Source organism: Acromyrmex echinatior, chromosome 14 (assembly GCF_024713525.1).
Source record: "Acromyrmex echinatior isolate Ae372 chromosome 14, ASM2471352v2, whole genome shotgun sequence".
In the NCBI taxonomy this organism is placed as follows: domain Eukaryota; kingdom Metazoa; phylum Arthropoda; class Insecta; order Hymenoptera; family Formicidae; genus Acromyrmex; species Acromyrmex echinatior.
Window position 1 is genome coordinate 345,414 of NC_141865.1, and position 22,470 is coordinate 367,883.

At 30.9% G+C, this 22,470-nt stretch overlaps 3 protein-coding genes across 7 annotated transcripts; 2 read left to right on the forward strand and 1 right to left on the reverse strand.

The window, feature by feature from the left end:
- The first annotated feature begins 4,007 nt into the window (after positions 1–4,007).
- On the forward strand, positions 4,008–7,066 carry LOC105151935 (uncharacterized). Of its 3 annotated transcripts, none has more exons than XM_011065922.2 (3): positions 4,009–4,293; positions 4,812–6,051; positions 6,153–7,066. In XM_011065922.2, exons 2-3 carry the CDS (start codon positions 4,844–4,846, stop codon positions 6,184–6,186), a joined length of 1,242 nt encoding a protein of 413 aa, XP_011064224.1. In that variant the 5' UTR covers positions 4,009–4,293; positions 4,812–4,843; the 3' UTR covers positions 6,187–7,066. The 3 variants fall into 3 exon arrangements, with proteins under 3 accessions (XP_011064223.1, XP_011064224.1, XP_011064225.1); XM_011065923.2 differs by having other exon boundaries at positions 6,170–6,309; XM_011065921.2 differs by having other exon boundaries at positions 4,008–4,293; positions 4,812–7,066.
- Positions 7,067–8,741: 1,675 nt separating this feature from the next.
- On the reverse strand, positions 8,742–10,425 carry LOC105151941 (putative serine hydrolase). The gene is made up of 2 exons (XM_011065930.2): positions 10,193–10,425; positions 8,742–10,132 (listed from the first exon to the last, which is right to left on the reverse strand). Exons 1-2 carry the CDS (start codon positions 10,320–10,322, stop codon positions 9,300–9,302), a joined length of 963 nt encoding a protein of 320 aa, XP_011064232.1. The 5' UTR covers positions 10,323–10,425; the 3' UTR covers positions 8,742–9,299.
- A 1,225-nt stretch (positions 10,426–11,650) lies between these two features.
- On the forward strand, positions 11,651–17,594 carry LOC105151934 (WD repeat-containing protein 3). 3 transcript variants are annotated; one of them, XM_087413112.1, is made up of 15 exons: positions 11,651–11,811; positions 12,408–12,597; positions 12,713–12,922; positions 13,314–13,511; positions 13,584–13,757; positions 13,861–14,066; positions 14,155–14,290; positions 14,369–14,559; positions 14,637–14,832; positions 14,908–15,135; positions 15,210–15,479; positions 15,552–15,794; positions 15,877–16,043; positions 16,133–16,355; positions 16,439–17,594. In XM_087413112.1, the coding sequence occupies exons 2-15, from the start codon at positions 12,427–12,429 to the stop codon at positions 16,601–16,603; spliced, it is 2,778 nt and encodes a 925-aa protein (XP_087269238.1). In that variant the 5' UTR covers positions 11,651–11,811; positions 12,408–12,426; the 3' UTR covers positions 16,604–17,594. The 3 variants fall into 3 exon arrangements, with proteins under 3 accessions (XP_087269238.1, XP_087269237.1, XP_011064222.1); XM_087413111.1 differs by lacking the exon at positions 11,651–11,811 and adding an exon at positions 11,954–12,052; XM_011065920.2 differs by lacking the exon at positions 11,651–11,811 and adding an exon at positions 12,003–12,123.
- Positions 17,595–22,470: the final 4,876 nt, after the last annotated feature.

Below are 22,470 nucleotides of genomic sequence, written 5' to 3' on the forward strand. Positions count from 1 at the left end.
TGATATTTGTTAATATTGGCATAAGTTGGCCATATCGTCTGAAGGCGCCTTAAGATTATTTGTTAAGGATTTAAAAGTTACAAATTACAGTAAGGATTCGTTATTTTATACATGTATGAAAAAATATGCAAAGAATTATATCGCGAGCCACTAAAGCCTACTTCGATGTAAAAGACTGCATAAGAAGATTAAAAGTACGGCAAACGATTCTACTTTTATTTACAGTGCGTCATTATACATCATTCTATGCGGCGTTTCGCAAAACCGATGCTACAACCGGTTTTGACGCGTGGCGCGTGAAGGCTCGTCACTTCACACTCGAATTATTTAGGATTTTATTCCGCCTAATTCAGTAGTAACGGGCAAGAAGACTATTTCGGTGACATGAACGACGGAGAAACGACGGAGAAACGACAGCGTGAGCCGAATGACGACCATTAAGAGAGTATCATTGATATCGATTACGATGCCGCCGATCTCGACAAGTATGTTTTCTTATGACGAAGTCCCGCAAACGACCAAGTCTTGCACGGACCTTTATTGGATTTAGTTCTTTAATAATTTTATCAAAAACCGTTGCGAAAGAAAACCATCCATTGCGGCATTCCGCAATGATGGCTCTACATACGAATCGTCATAATTCCATAATCGTCACGGTTGAATTCTATAAATAATCGCGTCACTTTGATTGTATAGAAATATGTATGCATAAATATATAACAAATAATAAATATATGTGTAAACAAAGAAAGTTACATTTAGTCAATGCGAATCTTAATGCCACATAATATTTTTGTGAAAATTTTTACGATTTCTGATTCAAGTAAATCACTCGTCGATTATTTATTGATTTTGAAACACAGTCTCAAACTGAAATTAGAGCGTAATATTATAAGTTAATTGACGAGCAATTTAATATTACTGCATATTACTGATGCTAATAAATTATTTTCAAACAAAATTATTTATACATATTCCAGTTTTAGTTGGACCTATATTTCAAAGCCGACAAATAATCGGCGCGCAGATTGTTTAAATCTGGAAATTGTAAAAATTTACACATATTTTTAGACATCAATATCCGCCTGGATAAAAAGAACGGCTTTGCTGAAGTATCAAAAAATTTAGTTAAATTCAGATCTGAAAATTAAGAATGCAACCGAAATATTCGGCTGGTCTGGTTATATTTTAATATCCGGTTTATATTTTAATATTCAATACTGAATATTTGCCAAATATCAATATAATATTTCTAAAAAATATATTAGTGATAATAACAATTTTTTAAAGTATTCGCATTATGATACACGTCATTTCAATATAAAATTTAGGCTTCACATAGAATTCTACGAATTTTTTCAGAATTTTTTATCAACTTTTTAGTACTGCATTTTCTCATTTTTACATGAGAAAATACGATATTAAAAAATTCTGAAAAATTTCTAAAAAAATTCTTAGAGCACTATGAGAAGAAAATAAACAATTTTTATCTCTTGCAGTTTTTTTGTAAAGTTGATAATATTTGAGTAAAAAATTATTGAAGATTTTCGACAATTTTTAGCAATTAATACCTTGTTAAGCAATTGATATCTTATTAAATTGCAAAATGATAGAGGACTTTTCTTCTCTGTTCAGTCCATTCTGTCCCTATGTAAAAGATTTATTTTCCAAACACTCTGTATATATGTGTATATATATATATATATAATGCGGAAATCAGATACTAGCAGATATCTGGTTACATTCCTATTAAAAATAATTTTATTGAACCAAAATAATTATGTAGAATGCTCATTTTGCTAGAATGTTAAAGTTTTTACTCATCATATTCAAGATTCTCGCGTCTTATTTCAATAGTTCAACAAAATTATTTTCGAATTTGTATCTAACTACATTTTTTTTAGATATTTCAATAACCATTTTTCTTCAGTAAAAACATTTCTTTCTGTGCGAATTTATCATAAATTAAAATCCACGGGGATTAGGCTACACACACACATATATACATATATATATATGTATGTATGTGTGTGTGTGTGTATGTGTGTTTATATAGATACATATATATACACAGGGTATTTGGAAAATAATGATTTCGCATAGGGGCAGAATGGACTAAACTGAGAAGAAAAGTCCTCTACTATTTTACAATTTTCTCAATATTAGTTGCTAAAGATATTAATTGCAATGCGGGGCCATTATCAGAAAATAAAGTCGCATTCCGCACGTGAATGCTGTAACTTCCGAAAAATTACAAGATTAGCACCTTATTTTCGCACGTGGATACACTCGCTCAAGCTGCAACAGAGATCGAAGGATCGAGTGAAGACATTTTCGTCATTGTGACGAATGCTGAGAGGCGTGATTCCGAAAGAATCGTCTCCTCAAGTCCCACGGATATGTAACCGATCGCGGGACTACGGTTAGACTTCATACTATTTATCGATACGTATATCTCCAGATCACGGGACGTTTCTTTGCGTTGCAGCACATAAACATCGTCGCTTTTGGTGGCGGGAACGAGAAACCCGACTCGATATACTTATATAGCGTATAAACGCCTCCGTTCATCGTATAATCTTTCTCTCTCTCTCTGTTATCCCGAGTCCTTTCCCACCAGTCATTGGTTCGCGGTTGATGGTTTTTGCCTGGGCACCGTCCTCGATACTATGTTATACGTGCTCCGATAATTAAGACGTTTTCATCTGAAGTTGACGTTTGCGGTGACGTGTGCACACGAGTCCATATCCGACGGGCGTTTCGACGGCGGCGAGGAAAAAAGCTAATCGTTATGCATCGTGTCGATAATTAATAGTGTATATGATCGAAGATCGCGTTCCTGGAAGAAGAAGGAGGGGGCGCAGGATTGCTGACAAAAAGTGCGAATATCCACGCGGGGTAAGATTTATCGACATCCGATGAGAATCAAAGAAAACCGTTGACCATTTTTAGACGTCCCGCGCGTAATTGGACACGAGGATATTAACCATACACTTAGGGGGGCAGTTTTGCGAGGAATGGTTTGGGACGAATTAAAAATCTTTCAGTTTGATTGTATGTCTCTGTAAAAAAATGTTATAAGTTTAGCAATTTGCCAACAAATTTGATATTATATTAATTGTATTTGTATTAAACTCATATTTTGCCAAAGTAAAGTCTGTGGACATAATTTGACAGCTGATTGCCAAGGAAAAATGAGTATTATATCTGTTATCTTATAATAAATCACATATAATAGTGTCATTTTTATTTAAATGATTTATTCTATTTAAATGTTTACGAAATGACAAATTCTACTTATTGTTTCTGATCGCTTATTATCATTTCAAATATATATTATATATATATATTGTTATACTTTTGCTAACATGCATTTAGCATAAACAACAGCTTTGCAGTTGTATGTACATTTGAATCCAGAGAGGAACTAAGGATAAAATTAATCATATTAAAGAATTTTATAACAATTGCAAAGCTTTCTAAATACAATTATTGTATAATCAGTTCTTATATTCAAGACCGTCTGCCTTGAGACCGTCGCCTTTCACGAACCAATCAGAGAACCTCACACCTCACACTCGTTCGACTGTAACAGGGGAATACTCGTCTGTAGTTGGTTAGTTCTTACATTCTGATCCGGATTAAACCCTCGATGGAAACTAGACTATTAAAGCGATAGATCTGATTAGCTGCCTAAAACACATGATTTATGCCCGTTTCCACTAATGTAGATTAACCTTTCCTAAATATGACGGAACCAATAAAAAATCATTACTCAATGACTTAACTTTTAAGGCTTAAACACTATAGGCACAGGCAATAGGCATAGACAACAGGGAATAACGAGCCATTCAATCAGAACTCTAGGATATAACATCGAACTTACACACCAGAATCTGATTGGCTTGTTATTCCCTGTTGCCTGTGCTGTTATGTTTAAGCCTTTACTAGAAACAAACTCTACACCGCCGCCTCTTGGCGCCACCTTCGATTTTAACGTGCGGCTTGAATTCTGTTCTAAAGTCCGCTCTCGAGTCTTGTTGCCATTAGCAATGACGAGAGACGTGGATGGACGAGCGGCGCTCGACGTTCGGATGAATTTCGGATAAAGACGCGTGGTCAGTTTGACAATATGCCGAGTTTACGTGCGATTTGCGGTGTCTAGCATGTAACGCGAGAGCAAGAATGATGATCGCGTTGCAATTACTGCTGACGGATACTGCGGAAATGCACGACTCCGAAATGCCATCCACGCTGCCATCTTGAATCAGCTGTCAAGCAGACGATACGCAGGTATGGGCACACTTCCGAAAAGTTCTAACATCTAATTATCATAATTGTGTTGGCGATTCGTGCAAGAAATCGACATTGCTAAAACCTCGTTCAATTTTTTTTATCAGAAATACTTTTGCTACTATTTGATATCCTATTTTCAGTTCTGAAGAATGCGTGCATATAAATAATATTACAATATGACAATTTTGAGAATAATTACACAAAAAAGGCAAATAAGTCGCCAAATGACAGAAGAATTTGTTAGAAAGATAATCGATTGTAAGGAACACTCTGATGTACTAGTTATGTTATTATATATTTTTGTAGAGAAATAATTGGCAATGAATTTATAATCTAAAGCGTATATGTTTTTATAACATGAATTTATAATTTAAAGTGTATATGTTACGAAAAAAATATTCGCGAAGAGAGTGAAACGCATTATTAATTTTGCAACACAATTTTTATCAGATTTAATGTTTTGCACATATAATTTACAAACAAACTATTTACAATATTTTATCGTATGATTTCAGCGTTTAACGCATTATTTGAACTCTGGTGGGACATGGAAATATCTGAAGACGGTGTACAAATAAGAAATCAGCCGGCAGACTTGCTCTCAGTGTACAATAAGCAGAAGAATGATGAACCCGAAGCCGATCTTAATGAAGTCGAGATAATTACGTCGGCGGGACATTTTTGTGCTATCGAGATCAGAGAGTCCAAGAACTACAATGAGAAATCAATCGACAAGGACCAGAGTGAGGCAAATGAATCAAACGCTTCAGAATCCACTTTAGAAAATATACAGCATACTGAGAACGGTGCTATTACTAATGTATTAACCGATCCAATTTATTTAGACACCTTAGACTCCGATTCCATAAATATCGAGTTTCAGAAACAGCCAAACACAACAGAAGTGTTTATTCGAAACGATGAGCACATACAAACGACCAATTACAATATATCTACAGTAACGATACCGAATGAACTCTTAGACGGGCTCAACATCAATATAAAAAAAGAAGATGATGAGGATCACGGTACATTGTACACTGCAGAATGGTTATGCGATGGCAATAACGACGCCAATATACGACTGAGGATCTTAAAGGATGCTAAACAGAACATACAAATTCCCGTTGATGTCGACACCAGCGATGTGATCGCGCTAGCAAAACGTAAGAGCCAATTAACAGATGATAAAGATAGTCTTGAACAGGAAAAGATTAAAGTATCCAGAAGATCAAAGAAACACGTCAGGCTAAAGTCCGCCGCGCATCATCAAGACTACAGGGAAAGATTGAGAAAAAAGGCTGAGTGTATGAGAGAGAAACGGAAAAAGTTATACGAGCAAGAGAGCGAGGAGCAACGTTTGCAGAGATTGGCAAAGGAAGCGGCGAAGAGACGCGAGATGAGAATGTATTACGAGACGCCGGAGCAACGGAGAAAACGACTCGACGCTGAAGCAGCAAGAAAAAGAGAATACAGAATGTACAATGAGACACCGGAAGATAGGAGAAAGCGACTGGATCGCGAGGCCGAGAGAAGGAGAATTAAGAGATTGTCATTGTACGCAAACGAAACACCAGAACAGAGAAGGGAAAGATTGAATAAAGAGTCAGCAAAGAGACGAGAGGCCCGATTGAATCAATATGCTAAAGAAACAGAGGAGGAAAGGAAGGAAAGATTACGAAGGGACGCACTGAGAGCCAGGGAAATGAGATTCACGAGATCCGCCATCGAAACGGAAGAGGAGCGTAGGCAAAGGTTAGTAAAGGATGCCCTTAGAAAGAGGGAGGTAAGGATGCATGGGGGCCATTCGGTGAACAATAATTTTACGGAACTCCAAACCGTTCGCAATTTTCAAGAATTGAACGATGTGCAGATAAGGGACAATCCTGAAAATCAATTGGACGGCCATTATCTGAGCAACTGGATGATGTGGTTTCAAAATACATTGACACAACCGGTTCACAATAGAGAGCAGGTCGCAGAGCCGCAACCGCAGCATAATAGATAACTTGTGTTTTCCGTCATGAGAATACTTTGAAGACTTTTATATGTGAACGGTACTGATAATAGAGACCAATCTGGATATGCTTTATATATGCTTCCCATACAATTTTTGGACGTGGAGCGACACAAAAAATCGTAACGACACAATTACCATTACGCCAATTACTATTAATAACATTACGAGATTTACAATAGCAATAGCTAAGAGAGTTATAAATTCGTGTTAGAAACACTATTTTATAATATTTATAAACGCGAAAGAGCAAACATAATTATGCTATCTTGTCAATATAAAAGGAAATCGTATACTTGTTCGCATTTTATCAAAATGTTGACGATAGATCAATTCAGAAAAAAATTGAGCATTTTCCAGTGTTTGCGTAATATTTGACGTTCGACGATTATTTAACCACTTAAAAGATTTTCTGCTTGTAAAAGATATGAAATACATCTTAAAGTAACACAGTGGTTACTCTTTGATATTAGATTTAAGTGTGTAAATAAATTTTGCTGACATGTTGATGCATGAAAGAATGAGAGTTGTACATTGGAAAAAAACAAGAGAAGCAATTCTTGCCAGTGCCTTTTATTCATTGTTCAACAAAATAAACATTCAGACTTCATTAATACACATGGCATTTGAACATGAGTGAATGATTCTGGTGAAAGTTTGACTGTCTCTTGTGCTATTTGTACATATAATTACTATGTAACTCCTTTCTACAGTTCCTTTGTAATAAATAAAATAATAAATTGTGTTATGTAATGCGTCATTCCACTTCTTCTGTAAATATTTAATTTTTAAAAGCTTATAATTCTATTATATATCTATGGAATTGTTTGATGATTATTTTATAAACATTTATAAATACTAAATTTAATATAATATAACAGTATTGTTTAATGATTTGTCTACTATTTTTATTTGCAATAAAAAATACCATTAATACAAATTATTACAAATTAAATTAAATTATTATTAATTTACAATCAATATACACAAAAATATGTATATAATATAAATTTTATTTAATTCAATGTTCATAAATATGTAACAACATGAAATAAAATCAACACAAATGTTTTAAATAAATAATTTTAATAAAACAATGAGCAAGTTCAAGTCGGCAAAGCAGCTAAGCATGCTTGTTAAGCGAATGAGTATGATTTGTTCTTATTTGTGGATCCAATCAATGATTGCGTTCAGCAGAAAAACAATGCTTTGCAAATGTGAAAAATTGTTCAATACGATTGGTTGCTTTTGATTCTTTATAGATCTAAATAAACCAATTATATTGAAGAATTTCACACAGTTGCAAAACTGTTTTCTCTGTTGAACGCTGCCAATCATGTTTAGTTGCTTGATGAGCAGGATCTAGTCGCTTTGTCGACTTGAACGCATCTATTAATATTGGGTCATCTAAAAAGTATCCGCGGTTTTTTGTCACTAGATGTATGTTGATGGTCGTATATCTAGTGACAAAATACCGCGGATACTTTTTAGATGACCCAATATTATAGCTCCTGCTGACTCTAAGAGTATATCTACACAAACTTGCATAGTCGCCTAAACGTACGCATAAAAAAATTATCCAATCGCATTTCTCCTATGAAGGCGCACGTGAAATGTGATTGACTAATTTTCTTTATGTATAAGTGGATATACCATAAGGACCGCGACACAGCTTTTGCATAACGCATAATATATAATACATATTGCATAAACAAGTCAATCAATCAAAATCTTCCTACTTCATGAAAAAGGAAAATTTTGATTGGATGATTCCTTTATACACTATACATTATGCATAAGTCTGTGCTCCTAATTTAACGAGCGCGTTTGAGTGAGTAAGAGCTACGGTTGGAGGAAGTAGGAGTTAGAGCATGCTACGCGAACAAACCCCTAATTGACATATTCCGTTAGATCTAAAAATATAGACCAAAGATGTGAGAGCTCATTGAGCGTTCCGTAAGCTCTTGCATCTAATTGGCATATTCCAATAGATCCAAAAATATAGACCAAACAGGTGCAATATTAATAATTAATAATTAATAATTCTATCGATGTAAAATAGTTGTTTACGAAATGTCAGACAATTTTCATAGAAGAATCGATAAATCGTTATCACAATGATAATCATTATATGATCATCCAACTGATAATTCTGGAATGTCGCTTTCGAAAAAATTGTAAATTTTGTCAAACAAGGATCGTACTAGGACAATTTATGTTGAGTTCAACATCGGGACCATTAAATAATTAAACTTACTAAAGGCTTATGGAACATGTAATAATTTATACACGATAATAATATGTAAATTTTATAATATTCATTGAAGAGGGCTGTTAAAAAATATTGAGCCGTAATATATATTTTCTTAATTTTGTAAAATACATAAAACTAAATCTTTCAATTTTAAATACAAAATATAAAATACGCTTGTATTGAAAAAACTGTATTTTAAATAAAAGTATTTAAATACATGCCTCCTATATGGTTTGATTATTGAACAATGCAAAGCTTACAAAAATGCAAAATAGAATTTATTATAATAACCTATATATTTCTTATAAAATAATTCATATTTATATTCAATATAGATAGAAATATATGAATTTAGAGTCCTCTGTATGCACAATATAATATGATATTGATGTTCACAGAATAACATAGTTTTTCCTTAAAATTAAAGGTAAAAATAATACCAATGAGAGCCGACATAGTTGAATGTAATTTAAATATTACATATATACATATATATATATATATATATATATATATATATATATATGCAGTGAATCAAAGCATTGAACCAACTTTTTACCCCCACTCCGTATATCAATTGCCAACATCAATTACAGATGTTTCAATAAGACTAGATCACTGTCGATAAACAAGTAACAAAAATTGAAGTCCGTGTAGAAATACAAATTAATATTATATCCATTATAATTAACGCGATAAAATTATACTTGTGTTTTGAGAGCGTATGGATAGTTAATCATACTTTTCTAAAAAGGGATTAATAATTGCTGCTGTATCTTTTGGATGTGTGAGATGAAGATGATGTGTTGCTGACAGAATCTCATATTGTACTGTGTCATTAGTTGCTCTCATTATTTCCAGCGTCTTATAAAAGAGTTCTTGATCCTCACCATAAAAATTAATGTCTCCTTTGATTATTAAATATGGGCATGTTATAAACTTTGCGTACTCTTCTACTTGCTCTGACGAAAACATACTATGGATGGGTATAACTCGCATTCTAGGATCTCTGTTTATAATATACATTCCATCCTCTTTTTGCGTGATACCTCTAGTCATAAGTATTTTAATTGATGATTCATCCAAATTTATATATATTCCTGTAGATATCTTTTTCATAATCTCACTTTGCGTGTAACTTAATTGAACATAACTTTCCTCGAGTTTAAAAAATGTATCAACTGCATTTCTAAACATAGAAGTATGCGTGTCTGTACTAATAGAAATAAATTTGAAAAAATCCAAAGCTATAACATATTGTAGCTCTGTTGGAAAAGTCGCAGCATACCAATATATTGTCATTGCATTTAAGGAATGCGCCATTACTTTTATTTTTTCCCATCCAAAATATCTTTTAATTCTTTTAACTAACAAAAAGTATATCAATTCATTATACATAAATCCTGGTGGTAGCCATGAAGATAGACCATGTCCAGGTAAATCGATTGCCAGAACAGGTGTATTTTTCATGATAAGTGGTGCTATGTTATCAAATGATGCAGCATTATCTTGCCAACCATGCAAAGCCAGAATAGGTTGTTTATTTTGCGATCCCCATAATTTACCTAAAATAAAATTTTTGTTTATAATATGAATCATACTTGCAGGAAAAAAATTGTATATACCAGCCACTTTGCCCCAAGGTACTGGAATTTCTATTTCTTTAACTTCATGCTGTGTAGATTTACTGTATGGTTTCACTAGCTTTATATAAGAGCTTGTTCTCAAACCACGAATTGCAAATTGTTTAAACATATTAAAATATATATATATATATATATATATATATATATATATATGTGTGTGTATAAAAAACACAATTATAAATATCAAAGTTCTATGAACTTTTTTGTAGTAATCTATATATAATATTTTGTACCTATTTATACACTGTCCTACTTTAAACTGATGAATGATAAGAATTTGAAAGTATTTATAGATTTATGGTAGTACTTATGCATTGTCATTAAAAATAGGAAATTATCGATCGATGATTTAAGAATCGATTATTTGCTCAATAGAAACATTTTTCGTGGAGAAGATAAAGGCTGCTGCAGAAAAATTTCGTAGTTACTGTAACAGTAACTTTAAGATGTGAACTTAAGCCAATCAGGATATCACTTCAGATCTATGTAATCTCTAAGAGTGAAATCACACGATTCGGAATAAGATTGCGGAATACAGAATGCATCATTGAAGCAATCGATCAGTATTATTCCGCACTTTCCATCACGCAAGTTTTGTGTGCTATGTTCCTCTGCGTCAAAGATGTACCCAGCATGAATATAATTTAAAACCTACTAACTTCATGTTAATAATTTGCTTATTAAAATGGTATATAATTTTTCAAATTGTAAAAACAATTATCACTGTTGTAGTATTTAATTTTTACAATTAGTATTTACAATCTCATAACAATTTTTTGAACTGCTTTAACGCATTTACTATCATTTTTCCACATCGTGTGAACGTAGCACACAAAACTGGCGTGGAAAAGTGCGGAAAAGGGCACACTGAAATCGCATAATGCATCATTGTTTTTTTGATTTCCATATTTATGCACTCAAATTTTGTCATTTTGCTTTATTCGTCTCATTACGCAATTCCATCATCCAATCAGCATCAAATTATTTTAACTCCTCAAAATACGACGGTTTATTACAAGAACACTGATGCACTCGCTATTTCGCAACATCAAATGTAGAATAGCGCCGAGTGGTTGTTCCAATGACGCATTTTCTATTCCGCATCTATATGATTTCATCCTAAAGCCGGTTTTACATTAATTGCAAGCCGATCGCAAGTTGCGACAGCCAAATCTCCGAAGCTTGCATCTTGGAATCAACACTTCATATTGGCAATAAACTTGCGATCGGCTTGCAACTAATGGTTGCGTTCAGCAGAACGTTTATTTTGCAATTGTTGGAAGTTTTCTTCGCGTTAATTGGGTTATGCTTTTAGATCATGGTCCAATCTCAGCAGAGCATAAAACGGTTGCAAAACTGTTCTGCTGAATGCAGCCAATGTAAAATCGGCTTAAGGCGAATTTTAATCGATTGAAATTCACTTTATTGCGAGGTTATGGATAAGTTTACTATTATTTTCATTTCTGTTAAATTACGTAGACCTAAAGCAATTCAGATCGGCTTAAGGGAAGAGAATAAGAATGAATGTGTTTAAGTCGATAAAGCGGCTAGATCTGAGGATCGATTCTGTATCTCGAAATAAGATGAAAATTATAAAAGTGAGCGAATTTATTAGAATACTGATAATTTCATTGAGCAACATCTAGTAAATTTGTTCGCTTTTGTAATTTTCACCTTGTTTGAAAATATTGTATAATAATTGACTCCCTGTTCACTAATCAATTAAACATGATTGGTTAGATTCATAGATAAGAACCAATTATTATGCTCATTTGCTCGACAAGCATGTCTAACTGCTTTGCCGTCTTGAAATTCTATGATCCATGGCTAAGAGTACACGTGCGTTTGAATTCTAAGTAAACCACGATTGTAACCTATATGTTCTAAACAATTATCAGTGGCCCATATATGTAATGATTTTTTATGATATTTATATTATGTGATATATGTGATATTCAAATTCTATGTTATTTTCAGATTATTTTTCCTAACTTTTTAATATCATACGAAATTATTTAAATTAAAATAACTAAATTAAATTTTAAGTAACTGATTTTATCCCTGACCTTTCTTAATGAGTTTGAATATTGCTGCTTTCTAACCCTTTACTAATAAGTTTACTTTCACAAATTCTTATTATGTGTGAAGTATATATATATTCTTATTATATATTCTACTTGATTATTTTCTTCAGACTATAGACAAACTGTAAGATGGGCCTGACCAAGCAGTATTTAAAATATGTACCAGCAGGTAATGCAAATATAATTGCGAGTCCTCGATGTAATATTGTCTTTGTAAAGTTGGATGGTCAAGAAGGTAGATTTGTAGCTGCTGCTGCATGTGAACATGTATACATTTGGGATCTGCGACTTGGAGAAAAGGTAAATTGAAGGATGAAGGAACTTAATAGGTTTGATATTTTTATATTTTATGATTGATATTTTTATATTTTATGTTTGATATTTTTATATTCTGTGATTGTAATATTAATTTTAGGCACAAGTATTATCTGGAGAAAAGGTATGTGTAACATGTCTGGCTGCATCACCTGATAAAAAACATATCGCAGTTGGTTACGCAGATGGCACAGTAAAAACCTTTGATTTAAGTACTGGTGAAAATATTAGCATATTTGTGGGACATAAATCTGAAATAACAACCTTGGCATATGATGTATTAGGACATAGATTAGCCACTGGTTCGAAGGTTAGAATCTTTTACAGACAGAGCAAAATTATAAGTAACATTACAATCCGAAGCGCCACTACGGTCTAAGTATTAAGATGTTGAACTAATATATATATTATTCAAACGAATGAATTAATTTCAGAAATAATAATTACGTGTCGATATGGTTGTCGACATTAACGCAATTAATCTGAAATGTAATAATCCCCCCAAAATTCCCCAAATTACCATATCGACACGTAATTATTATTTCTGAAATTAATTCATTCGTTTGAATAATATATATATTAGTTCAACATCTTAATACTTAGACCGTAGTGGCGCTTCGGATTGTAATGTTATTTAATATAAACGATCTTGTTTCCTATCTTAAAATTATAAGTGTTTATATTTTTTCTTTATGCAACAGGATACAGATATTATTGTTTGGGACGTTGTGGCAGAAACTGGAATATGTCGATTAAATGGACATAAAGGTGTTATAACCAAGTTGATATTCATGAAGGAGCATAACATTATTATTAGTGCAAGCAAAGATACATTTGTGAAGTTTTGGGATCTAGACACGGAACATAATTTTAAAACCCTTGTTGGACATAAATCAGAAGTAAGCTTAATTATGTTCTTATTTGTTATTTACATTTCAGATGATTGTAGTATTGATTCAATGTTGATACAGGTGTGGAGTTTCGTCTTAATGAATGACGATCATTATTTAATAACAGGATGTAATGATATGGAACTACGTGTTTGGAAAATAACATTTCTTAATGACAGGAATATTGAATTGGATAATGCTGTTGGTACAATAGATACCAACGAAGAAAATGAGGAAAGTGTGGATACAGATATGGTATGCAATTTATATTATATTCGATTCATGATGCCATTTGTCCTCTTTATGTAATAATTTTTTAAATAGTACATATAATTATATATCCATTGTATTTTTATAGAAATATCCTATAAAATGTGAAAAAGCTGGAAGCATATTAAGAACCACGAGAGGTCGAGTTGTTTCGTTAGAAGTTGATTCCACATGCAAAGTTCTTGGATGCCATGGAGTGGGAAATTCCATAGAATTATTTTATCTACTGTCTGAAGATATAATAAAAAATAGATTTACAAAAAGATTGAAGAAAGAAAGACGAAAGGCTCAGAAGTGAGTTTCAGCAGAAAAAAAATTTTTTATTTATTCTTTAAAAAATTTAAATATATGTTTGAAATATATGTATCTTGTGTTATACTAGAGAAGAAAACGCCGCAGAGAAAGAGCTACCTACTACACCATCTCTAAAGGATGAGATACAACGATTGCCTGTTATTCGAGTATCTGGCAAAACAAAAGGACTTGATTTAGTAATAGGCAGAGGAAATGAACTGAGAGTTAGTAACAGCATAAGACAAATTTGTATTAAATCACTGAAAATTTGTGTTATATTTTATTTTGCCTATTCTGTGTAGGTGTGTGTTGGAATCAATAACAATTCGATTGAATTACATTCTTTGTTTATGGATGAAAAAAATCAGGAAGTAAAGCATTTGCGTTCAATAACGGCACATGGACATCGTACAGATGTTCGAGCTATCTGTTTTAGTTCCGATAATTTGGCATTTGCTACCGCTAGCGGAGATTCTGTCAAATTATGGAATAGGTAAGGTATCTTATGAAATATACATTTTAATAAATAAATATATCTTAGAGATTTTTTTTAACAAATATAATTTTTAGACCAACATTATCATCTTTACGCACAGTGCAGTGTGGTTATGCACTGACGATAACATTCGTGCCAGGTGACAGGCATTTAATTGTTGGTTTAAAGGATGGAAAAATGCTTATTATTGACATTTCATCTGGTGATATCTTGGAAGAAATATCGGCACATTCCAAAGAGCTTTCGAGCATAACATTATTTCCCGACTTGGTAATAACTTTTAAGAAAAATATCCTAACAATCGTTATTAAAATCTAAAGCTCATTAATATGTTTATACAAATAGAAAGGAGTTGCCAGCGGTGGTGGTGATCAAACGGTGAAATTTTGGAATTTTGAACTTATTCAAGATTCTGACAATCAGATAAAAGCTAAAGTTCTTTCTGTCTTGCACGTAAGAACGCTTAAGCTCGAAGAAAGTGTACTGTGTGTAAGAATAAGTCCGAATAATAGATTTTTAGCTGTTTCTCTATTGAACTCTACCATTAAAATCTTCTTCTTGGATACATTTAAGGTATCATAACTGTTTTGGAATACATCATTTATATCTTAAATATTATCTTTTATTGTTTTATATTTTTATTATAGTTCTTTCTGTCGCTTTATGGACACGAGCTACCAGTACTATGCATGGATATATCTAGCGACTCCACACTCATAGCAACCGGTTCTCAAGATCGTAATATCAAGATCTGGGGTTTGGATTACGGCGATTGTCGCAGGTCCATATTTGCGCATGATGATTCTGTTACAGGTCTTTCATTCGTGCCTGGAACTCATTATTTCTTTACTTCTGGTAAAGACGGCAAAATTAAACAATGGGACGCCGACATATATAAAAAAATCATCACATTACAAGTAGCGTGTTTTATTAAATAAAAAATTGGCGTATCGGTAGTTTAATTACAGTATTTTCCATGATCTTTATAGAGTCATTTTGGAGAAAGTTGGAATTGTTGCGTTTCACCAAACGGGGCTTACGTTGCATCATGTGGTTCCGATGGAGTAGTTAGATTGTATGAGAAGACTCGCGAACCCTTAGTATTACAAGACGTAGCAGAAGAAGAAAGAGAACAACAAGAAAATGAATTAATTACTGGGGAAAGTACTGCAGTATTAGGACAGAAGCAACAAGCATTACCTTCTAAAAAGACTGTTAGCAGTGAGAAGGCCGTAAGTTGAATTATTAAAAAATATATAATTTACAACATAGAAAGTATTAAAATATTTCTGTACGATATGTTTTTTTCATCAGGCTGAATTGATATTGGAATGCTTGGAAATATCCAATCAATATGAGACAGAATTGAGTAAAACTATTCCTACTGACAAAGCACCACCTCTTCCCCTGCTGATGCAGGCTTACAATTGTACGAACACGGAAGACTTCTTATTGGAAATTTTTAAACGAGTTAGGGCAAGGTAAAATAATGCAATGGAATAATAATAAGCATCAAAACAACAAAACTTCACGTAAAAGTGGAAAATATAACAGAGATCTTATGTTTTAGTGAATTGGAGGAGACATTATTATTATTACCATTTTCTGCTGCCTGTGATATTCTTCAGAGACTTCCTAATTTGTTAAAAAATAATTATCATACCGAGTTATTAGCCAGATTAGCTCTTTGCTTAATACAAGCACATCATGGTCCTATAGTGGCCAATCAAAATCTTTTGCCTACGTTGGAAATTGTGAAGAAACTCGCTGTAGAAAAAATTTCTGTTTTAAGAGTAATGAAAGTTTATTTATTGACTGCATATATTATTTATAAGACTATTCTTTATCTGACGAATTAATGAACACTGGTTTTCAGGATACTATTGGCCTTAATTTGCATGGTATGATGTATTTGCAACGCATTTTTGAGGAACAAGAAGGAATAAAATTCTTCAGAGACGCCACTAAGAATATTGAACATAAGAAGAAAATCAGAAGAAATAAGGAGAAGGCTATAAAAAGAGCAATCATGAATTTGTAGATTTACACATATATAAAATGAGGCTCGAAAGAATGTATCAGTTAAAAATGTAAAAAAACCCATCAGAGCCTACATTAACTGTTCAGATGCACAGAAAATTGTTTATTTTATGTGAATATAACACAACGAAAATATTTCAATCCTTCAATTCAGGTCCTTATTAACATTTATATAATATATAAATCGAAGTTAAATAACGCAAATTCCAAATTGATGATTTCCGACAATTTAGTTCGTTCTTTATCCAACTGCCAAATTAGTTATGAATCTCAAAATTATTAACTTATACAATAATAATATAAAAATTTATATAAAGTAAAACCGAAGTCATATATATTGCGTCACTTGATAGAAACACATCGCTCATCAGATTGTCAGATTTGCTGTATAGTCATTCAAAAGAAACACGAAAACGAAAAATTAGAGAATTATTAAAATCATTTGTCTGAATTTTTTATACTGATAAAATCCCGAATTGAAAGATTGAAACATACATTTTATTCGTTCTGTTACATTCACATGAAAATAAAGAATTTTCTATGCATCTGAACAACTGATGTAGGCTCTGACGGGCTTTTTTACATTTTTAACTTGTAGATTTAGATGATACAAAGAACTTTGCATACACACACGCGCGCGCACACGCACACATATACAGTGCAGATTTTCTTCATATATCTATTAGATATATTATATATAGTAATAAATATCTATATTTTTTAATTAAATAAAAATAAATTTATTAAAAATCGATAGTTAACTGTTTACTATAATTAAAAATTAATATTCTTGTGTGGTATCAAATTGTCAGATTTTTCTCTGCTAATAAACCAATCAAGCTTTGATTAATTAATCAAATGCCTAAAATTATTTCATTTTTGTTGTTCATCAAATATTAACTTGATAGATAAAATCTTTTTAGAATGCATTATAATTTAATTGGTGGAATAATAGATAATATGATTGCTCAAAATAAAATTAATATAACAGAGACGATAGAAGAAGTAAAGATTTTATGATTCCTAGAGCTCCTTATAGATTTAGTTGAAAACCACTGGTAAGTTAGTCATTTTCGTCATTTTATTAGTGTTCCTAATTTTAAAAAAATTTGGAATTTAAAAAATCTGTACTATGAACATCGATCACGGCCATTCGGCCGTCACTCCAACATCTCTCTTCAAAAGATAGATAAAATTTTAATCTAAAAGAGTGATGTATGATTATTATTTTATGAACGTTACAGCGCGCGCAAAGGAATTTATTCTACTTGGCGTTTACAATACTCATAAGCATCATTTTTTATCCTTACTTATTAAATATTGAACAAGAATAAAATGATATGCACGAACTCAAATAACACATAGCGTGTGCCTAAAAAGCGTTAAAAAGCGCTAAGTGTACATAAGCACTTTTTCAGAGCTTTTTAGAGATCGTTGCGAACACTAATGATCAAATTAAATAACTTATTTGAAATTCTTCGTCAACTTTCGATCAAAATATCTCAGAAATTAAAATTATAATCTAATGATATTTCTTATTAATATGATCGATGATACTTTAATCCAAAACTAATTTTGTAATAAATTTGTTTCCTGACTATAAATTGCATAAACTGTACTTTATGATTCAAAGAAATAATTTATTTAACATTCATTGGCACTAAATAAGTTAATAAATAGTGAGAATGTTTAAATGAGATGTTTTATATTTATCGAAAGTGAGAAAGAGAGTTCTAATGCAGGAAAATAGATTAAAAGATTATCTGGTTTAATTAATTAAAAATGTAATTAAAAATTAATCTTTTATATAATTTAAATTATAGCAGAGAATAATTGTGATTTAAAATTTATACCTTCATTTTTTTTTTAAATAAAACAAACATTCTCTGCTTTAATTAATTAAAAATAAAAATTAGCTTTTCTGTATAAAAGTATAGCTTATGATTAAAAATGTACCTTTTTAACTCTTTTTACGTGGATTGAAATTTAAATCTAACATTTCTTTAAAATTATAAATAAATATCATTTATAATTATCATTTTTCTAATTATCTAATTTCCTAATTACATCAAAAAGCTTCGAAATTTAATTTAAAAAAAAACGGAACTATATGTGATAATTTTCTTTCTCAGAATATATTCAGCTACGCGTGGAAATACACAAATTTATACAAAATTATAGAAAAATCGGAGATGGATACGTTATACTGTATATTTACTCAATAAAATTATAAAATAAAAGTCCAACAGTGATATATTCTTTATAAATAAAAAGTCTAAAACTTTTAAAATAAATCTCCGAAAAAAAAATGAAATCCTATTTTTAAATATTGAAAAATGAGCTATTCTTTTATAAGACTGGCTCAATTCTCACTATTTAAAGTGAGAACTCCACTCCAAAGAATGTAGAGAATGTGCTTTCCCATATTACAAGAAAATATTTTTGCAGAAAATATTTTACATTAGATAATTACAATTTTGTTGGTACATTTCTTATGTTAATAAAAATACACTGCATGAATCTGAAGCGATTGCTATTTTATTTAATTCAGTAACTGCTTACGGAATATGTGTAGAAAGCACATTTTTATTCTTATACTCGGAGTCCGGAGTCTCATTGTAGTCATTGTTAACAGGTCTGTTTTTTATTGCTGCACTCTGAACCAGTGTAATAATATACATATACATCTGTTTCACTTTATCTTATTGCATTGTGTGTATCAGAGAGAAACCTGAGAGAGACAATGCCGGTCTTTTTCCTGTTACAATCGAAATCGCCCGTACATCTATTTTCATTTTGGGAACTACGTGACTATATACATTTTCTGACACTATCGATAAAATCGTATCGTAAAAAATAAATGTGGTTCGTCTCTGTACTGTAAATAATCATTTTTAAATCCTCAGGACAGAAGCATGCCGACTATAATTACTAGTATGTGTTACTAACAATTATAGAGACTTTTAATAAATTCAATCTCTTCTAAATATATATATTGTACATTTAAGGTATAATTTAGCAAAAACGAGCTATAGAGGCCCTCCATCAACCCCACTAATTTTATCGACGGTCCTCTTATCTTTGTAAGTATACTCACTCATAAAACAAACGAATTTCTAATAATTTAGTAGTTCGTTTTTGCAAGTAAGTGTACCTTTAATTTATCTTTAATTTATTTTTATGTCTAATTATTTTAATGTATTTCGCTAATAAAATTGCATAACTTTTTAAATATTATTCTTTATTGTATTATCTAATTTAAATAAAAAGAGAGTTACTTAAAAATTACTTTAAAATTTTATACAAATTTATTTTTGCTAAAATCTTTAGAGAATATATGTAATTATTTTATCTAAATTTTAAGTAACTCTCTTTTTATCTAAATTAGATACTAATATTGTCTCAAGAAGTAAATGTCAACTACATAACAAATATCCATTTTTTTGCAGTGCTCCTGATGGAGATGCCTCCTTTTGCCTACAAATCGATTGCCTACATTTGCCAGTCTCACTTTTGTCGACAGTTTGTTTTTAAATACATTCCTACCAACATTATTTTATAAATGTATGATAACACCGCTAAATTAGATCACATATAACTTTAATTAATAACTCGCAATTATAAGATTTATTAAATTTTATCTAACACGAGCAATAAGGCGAATAAAAAAGTCAATAATATATTTATCTCTTATGCACATTTCCAACGTAGGTTAACTTTAATCTCAACATAATTCAATTTACTCTTCGTCTTTTTCTAATTCTAAAGAAAAAGACAAAGAGTAAATTGAAGACCGAGATTAAAGTTAATCTACATTGAAAACAAACATTAATCGTTCAACTGACCAAACAATTTGACCACATCAAGATCCCTCCGCCTAATGGTTTACGATTATTATCCGCTATAAAGAACTCTTCATAGTAGAGAGCGAACTTAACATATTTTGATTCTACGTCAAGTTCATAAAATCCAGCAAAGAAAAGTTTATTAAATGATCCGTCAAATCAATGCTCTTATTACAGAAAGATGTGAATCTCGATTTTTCCAGATCGCTTACGATAGTAATAATTTTGACAGAATATCAATTACAATTACCATTTTTATCGCACCTTTAATATAATATAAAAAGAATATTTAATATTAAAAGTCACATACCGTGAGAAAATATGTTCTAAATTTCATTAAAATTCATAAAAGTGTTATTACTAAAAATCATCTTTTATTAAAAAAGAATGAATAAAATGATTTTCTTATGGAATAGTGATTACGAATAAATATATTTAATAATAATAAAACACAAGCGTTATTGTAATTTTTTTATGTATGGATACAAAAGTTTCTCGGGTACCAACTGAGACGAGCCGAACCCGATAATAGTGGGACTTTAAGAACTATTTTATACTAAAAAATCTATTACATAACTCTAATAATTTCCTATATTTTTTTCTATTTTTCACAAATTTTAATTGTTAATATCCCGCTAATATGAGGGTACTCAGTCGACTCATCTCGAATTTATTTTTTGTATCCAAACATTTTTAATTCATGTATTTATGATAATATTATCAAAAGAATATAAAGCATTTTGCACATGGTAAAATTATCTAAAATGACAAATATCAAAATTTGTTGAATATAATAATCTCATAATTTACGCGCACGCATGTATTTTATTTTAGAAAAGTGTATACATATATATAAATATTTATATATACGTATACATATAAATTGCTATTACTAAAATAATTAATAATATCCTAGAATGGCGGGATGTCCAATACCTAAAAAAAATTTTTAAAACAATCAGAGAATTAAATATATATATTCGTAACTATATTTTTGTTAAAATATTCATTAAAAAACAAGCCAATTATTTATACAAAACTTGAATTCATTTATTTAATAATATGGATTCAAACAAATCCATATAAATATCATATAAATTAAAGTCTTATTGCCATTAAGACAAGTTAGGACAAGTTAAGACTGTTACTAGCATTATTACTAATGGGAGAACATTTATTAAAACTAAGAAAGCAGTGAAAATTATATCTCAAAATATACAATTGAATTAATGTTACAACGTGATTTTAAAATATATAATAATTGTCATTAACTCATTGCAAAAATTATTACTTTCTATTAAAACTGCTCAGAAAATCCTGGACTAATTTTGATTCTGTAATAAGAATTTCCAACGGGGCACTTAGACTTTGCAAAAGGACTTTATGAAAAGCGACGAAGAAAAACTCTCTATAATGAAAATAGTTTCGACTTCTTATTGCGGTACAAATCAAGCATTCCTTGGCATCTATCTGACAGCGATGAGATGACCCTTGCATATAAAGAACTAATCATTAAAGTGATTAGTTCTTTATAATGTTAAAAATGTAACATCAAAAATTTCGCGAACAAGAAGTTAATGTTTAACCAATGCTTCAGTCAAAGCTTCAATCTTTATTTAATAAATTTGTACACTAAATACAAAGAAAAATCGACAACACATTATTCTGTCACATATCAAATTTTTAATTATAAATATTATTTACTTAATATTATTAATGACTTTTTGATATTTAAAATAAAATCCAAACTAAAAAAAAATTTCATAATTAAATATTTATCAAATTTGTTGAATCAATACACAATTTTTATTATCATATGTTTTGCCGATTCCATATTATAATTTACATAAAAAATGAAGCAAAAAAGATTTACTACGACAAGATAAATGCTGTCTGTATTGAATAGATATTAAATATATATACATTCCAATGAATGAACTCCTTGGGCAAGTGGCATAAGTTCAAAATTAGGAAAAATTCATTTATTATAAAAGTAAAAAGAATATTTCTTTTATCTATCAAT

Bases quoted from the DNA above. Each gene is read 5' to 3' on its own strand.
- LOC105151941 (XM_011065930.2), bottom strand. From the start codon at position 10,322: ATGTTTAAACAATTTGCAATTCGTGGTTTGAGAACAAGCTCTTATATA. The intron at 10,133-10,192 runs GTATATACAATT...ATTTTATTTTAG, and splicing joins ACCTTGGGGCAAAGTGGCTG to GTAAATTATGGGGATCGCAA.
- LOC105151934 (XM_087413112.1), top strand. From the start codon at position 12,427: ATGGGCCTGACCAAGCAGTATTTAAAATATGTACCAGCAGGTAATGCA. The intron at 12,598-12,712 runs GTAAATTGAAGG...TATTAATTTTAG, and splicing joins ATCTGCGACTTGGAGAAAAG to GCACAAGTATTATCTGGAGA. The intron at 15,480-15,551 runs GTAGCGTGTTTT...TGATCTTTATAG, and splicing joins AAAAAATCATCACATTACAA to AGTCATTTTGGAGAAAGTTG.
- LOC105151935 (XM_011065921.2), top strand. From the start codon at position 4,844: ATGGAAATATCTGAAGACGGTGTACAAATAAGAAATCAGCCGGCAGAC.